This window comes from Impatiens glandulifera, chromosome 1 (genome assembly GCF_907164915.1).
Source record: "Impatiens glandulifera chromosome 1, dImpGla2.1, whole genome shotgun sequence".
NCBI classification, from domain to species: domain Eukaryota; kingdom Viridiplantae; phylum Streptophyta; class Magnoliopsida; order Ericales; family Balsaminaceae; genus Impatiens; species Impatiens glandulifera.
Window position 1 is genome coordinate 4,822,274 of NC_061862.1, and position 4,633 is coordinate 4,826,906.

The 4,633-nt window shown below is 39.4% G+C and overlaps 1 protein-coding gene across 1 annotated transcript; it reads left to right on the top strand.

The window, feature by feature from the left end:
* The first annotated feature begins 2,883 nt into the window (after positions 1 to 2,883).
* LOC124930331 lies at positions 2,884 to 4,279 on the top strand. The gene is made up of 4 exons (XM_047470708.1): positions 2,884 to 3,206; positions 3,278 to 3,682; positions 3,760 to 4,186; positions 4,271 to 4,279. The coding sequence occupies exons 1-4, from the start codon at positions 2,884 to 2,886 to the stop codon at positions 4,277 to 4,279; spliced, it is 1,164 nt and encodes a 387-aa protein (XP_047326664.1).
* The last annotated feature ends 354 nt before the right edge of the window (positions 4,280 to 4,633 follow it).

A 4,633-nucleotide genomic window follows, 5' to 3' on the forward strand; every position in this document is an offset into this window, starting at 1 on the left:
ATTAAACACATATTTTTTTAGTATGTTTTAAACACTGAGTGTGTATCTATTTTCTAAAATCACCATCTACTCAAATTTCTTTATCCCAAAAATTATTAATAAATTATAATTTAAATATTTTATTTATTTATTTTATAACAAAATAAGACAATCAATCCAGCAAGAAGAAAGTCAGATCCTGGACCGGGTATGGTTATTGATAATTCAAGAGCAGCTTAATTTCAAACTTTGATCTCAAAACAACAAATAATCAACAGTTTTCAAATAAAGAAACAACCAACCTATAATAGTTTTGGTTATCCATCTGTAAATCTCTCAAGTACACTCAGGAACAATCATAAGAAAAAACAAACAGTTTACTTCTTATTCTTCTTGCTGCTTTTGAAGAATAAGGCCATCTTGGGTTGCAGCTGGGTCAAGATCCCAACATCATTCTGGCAGATCATCAGTCTTCTCTGCACCTCTAATTCGCCAACAAGGAACACAATGTGAGAATCACAACATTTCCTTCTTCAAAACCCTACAAATGGAACCCTTATCTCCGCTCCTAGGATAAATTCTAAGGCATCCTCCCTGTGTTGTTTTTTCTCTGCTCAGTACATGAGAAAAGATGTTCACTTCTTCAACCACATCAATGTTTGATGTCCTAAAATTTCCACAAGATTTCGTGAAGCCAGATTCTATGCAATTCACCGACCCAAACTCCGAAACAGTTTTAGAGTTCATGTAATTGATTGCAATTTTAAAAGGTGAGACTGAAATCACTTGACGAATCAGACAGTACAGACGTGGCATACCATCTTCTTCGTCGTAGATTGCCCATATCTGCTTTGCCTTGAAGCATTTCTCAGACCTTTCATTGTCAAAGTTGTGAAAATCAGAGTCAGGAACCGTCATGTCGCATTGATGTCCTCCTCCTCACCACTGATTGAAGCTTCATTGTGCCAGAAATTGTGGCAGTGCTAGGCTGGTTAGAAACCACCACCTCTCCTTCTCCTCCTTCTCGGTTCGTTCACTGAGATCAGACAATATATTCCATGCTTCCGATAGAGGCTTAAATGCCCCCATCTGTCCCAACAGTTTTGTTGCAATAAGGGTTAAATAGACAACACATCTTCGTATACTGTTTGATGAGCCTAGCCTTAACAGTAAATAGTTTTAGACCAAAAATTGCGAATTCAGTTTCCCCTTTGAATGTTGTCTCAGATGCAACATAGACATCAAATGTAGCTTTCATTTCTTTTATACCCTCCAAACTTTGACAAAGTATTTGAGCTCTCAAATCATAGCTACTTGTGCCATTGTAGTCTTTCTCAACAAATCTTTTCTCAACCTCCTCCCTTTCTGTCCTGCGAACCTCCTTTACCGCCATAGGAGCCTCCTCCCTTTCTGCCCTGCAAACCTCCTCCTCTACTTCCATTGTAGCCTTTTCCTCTATCACCCTGGTACCACCTCTTCCTTAATTTCTTTAATTTCTGTAGGAGACTCCTCTTCTGCCATAGGTGCTACCTCTACCTCCCTAGCAGCCTCCTCTTCCGCCATAGGAGCCACCTCTACCTCCCTAGCAGCCTCCTCTACAACCATAGGAGCCTCCTCCTTTTCCTCCCTAGCAGCCTCCTCTTCCGCCATAGGTGCCACCTCTACCTCCCTAGCAGCCTCCTCTTCCGCCATAAAAGCCTCCTCTACAGCCATAGGAGCCTCCTCCTTTTCCGCCCTAGTCTAGCCGCCTCCCCTTCTGTCATGTGAACCTCCTTCTCTTTCGCCCTGGGAGCCACCTCTTCGTTAATTTCCATAGATCAAACAAGAACCACAAAATTGTAAATCCAATACTCAGATTAGCATCCACAAAATTGTAAATCCAATACTCAGATTAAAACTTTTGAAATAAAATGAAACATCCGAATTGCACACTGTGGCCACAGCAGATACGCAAAACTAAGCTAATAAACCTACAGTAGTTCGATGAAAACTAATTAGATATATAAGTATCACGTCTTCCTATATTAAAGTTATATGAATTTCAATCTAAATCAAATCAATGGCCTATCTGTAGCTGAAGCTCGAAATTGGTTCATGAATTGCATTTTGACATGAATTGAGAAACAAATGAAGGAAAAAAGAAGCTGACACTCACTCCGGTGTAGGAAAATTGTGTCGGTTCGCAGGACAGAAAGGGAGGAGGCTGAGAAAAGATTTGTTGAGAAAGACTACAATGGTGCAAGTAGCTATGCTTTGAGAGCTCAAATTCTTTGTCCAAGCTTGGAGGGTATAAAAGAAATGAAAGCTACATTTGATGTCTATGCTGCATCAGAGAGAAAATTCAAAGGGGAAACTGATTTCTATGCAATTTTTGGTCTAAAACCATATGTCGTTATGGCTAGGCTCATCAGACAGTTTACGGAGATTTATCGTCTGCTTAACCCTTATTGCAACAAAACTGTTGGGGGAGATGGGGGCATTTAACCTTCTCTCGGAAGCATGGAATATATTGTCCGACCTAAGTGAACGAACCTTGTACGATATCTGGAGAAATACAAGGTCAAAGGGTTTTGCCCCTATTTTGGTCTATCTTGTTTTTGTTGTCTTTCATTTATCATATATTTTCTTACGATACTCCCAAACAAGGTCGGCCTAGGGTACCCCGAGTGGCCCTGTCAATTGGTTATCCAAATAACCCATAAACATACAAGGCCTTATTCTAAATCATTTCTTTCTTTTAATGAAATTATTCTAAATATTTGCTTTGTTGATGACAATTCTTTTTATCTATGAAAGGGGTGATTCCTTTTGGACAAAATGCACTACTTGTAACGTTCGGTATAAGTATCTCCTGAAGTACGTGAAAAAAAAAAACTATCCTGCAAGAATTGTCGTGGTGTTTTCATGGCAATTAACGAAGGGATAGGACCTCCAGATGGCTCGTATCCTTTTCTTGATTGTCAACATTTTTCTGCTCCTGAAAACTGCTATGCAAATCAACTTGGGACTATTACAAATATCCCAATCACAAATGGAGTCGCTGTATCTAAATCTAAGCGGAAATCGTATTCTGGATCTTCAGTGGAGGTTGTTGATACAAATATAACCATCCCTCTCGAGGCACACCCTATAGGAAATGGCAATAAAAACACGAGATCTCTTCACGAGCCTTCCAAACTGGGCAAGCCCTCAAGGAGAAAGAGTCTTGATGACACATGCGTAGAAACGTCTTAAATAATCTATCAGATATGGGACCATCAATGTCAATTTTTGACTCAAAAAAGTTATTAATTAATAGGGCATTGTCTGAATTAAGAAAGAAGTTGCCAGAGATAAGGAAAGCTGATGCTGAAGTAGCTGCACTGAAGAAAAACCTAGCAAATTTACCTCAGAAAGAAGCAGCAGCAGCAGGAAAATCAGTAGGAGAGGTGGTGGTGTCTAACAAGCCTAGTACTGCCGCAATTTCTGGCACAGTTGGACTTCAATCAGTGGTGAGGAGGAGGGCATCAATGCGCATGAAGGTTCCTATCTCTGATTTTCACAATTTTGACAATGATAGGGCTGAGCAATTCTTCAAGGCGAAGCAGATATGGGCGCTCTATGATGAAAAAGATGCTATGCCACGTCTGTACTGTCTGATTTCAGTCTCACCGTTTAAAACTGCAATTAGTTACATGAACTCCAAAACTGACGCGGTGTTCGGGTCAGTGAATTGGATAAAATCTGACTTTACGAAATATTGTGGAAAATTTAGAACATCTTTTCTCATGTATTGAGCAGAGAAAAAATAAAACGGGGAGGATGCCTTAGAATTTATCCTAGGGGCGGGGATATATGGGCCATATACAAGAACTGGTCATCGGAATGGAACAGGGAGACCCCCTTTGAAGTTAGGCATCAATATGAGATGGTGGAAGTTATGATGGATTATGATGAAGAAGATGGGGTTTGCATGAGTCCACTGGTGAAAGTAGATGGTTACAGGACTGTGTATGGGAGGAACCCAGATAAGGGTTCCATTAGTTGGGTTTTGAAGAAGAAAATGTTGAGATTCTCACATCGTGTTACTTGTTGGCGAATTAGAGGTGGAGAAAGGACTGATGATCTGCCAGAATGCTGTTTGGATCTGGACCTTGCCGCCACCCAAGATGGCCTTATCCTTCAACAGCAGCAAGAACAAGAAGAAGCTGAAGCTGGGAAACATAAAGTGATATCTTAACTTACATTCCATCCCCCAGTTGAAAAGATTATGAACTGTTTGTTGTTTCTTATGATTGTTTGTTCCTGACAGTGTACTTGAGTGATTACAGATGGATGGCCAAAACTATTATAGGTTGTTTCATTGTTGTTGATGATGTTTTTGATTTTGACATGTGAGAATTATTCTACATGTCAAATTAAAGTTGAACAGTGGGTTAATTTCCTTTTCCCTGTGGTTGACTTGATTTGGGATAGAAAATACAAATATGAATGAATTTATATTTTATAATTGATGTATGTTTGTCTTTATCTTTCAATGAGATTTGATCTTCACTTACAACTAATATATAGTCTTGTTTGTTGTTTCTCCGCTCCAGCTAAATGAAATTTCTTGGCAGTAAAACTAATAAATAAGAGAAATCCTCTTTCTGAGGTGTGAATGTCTTTATTCTTG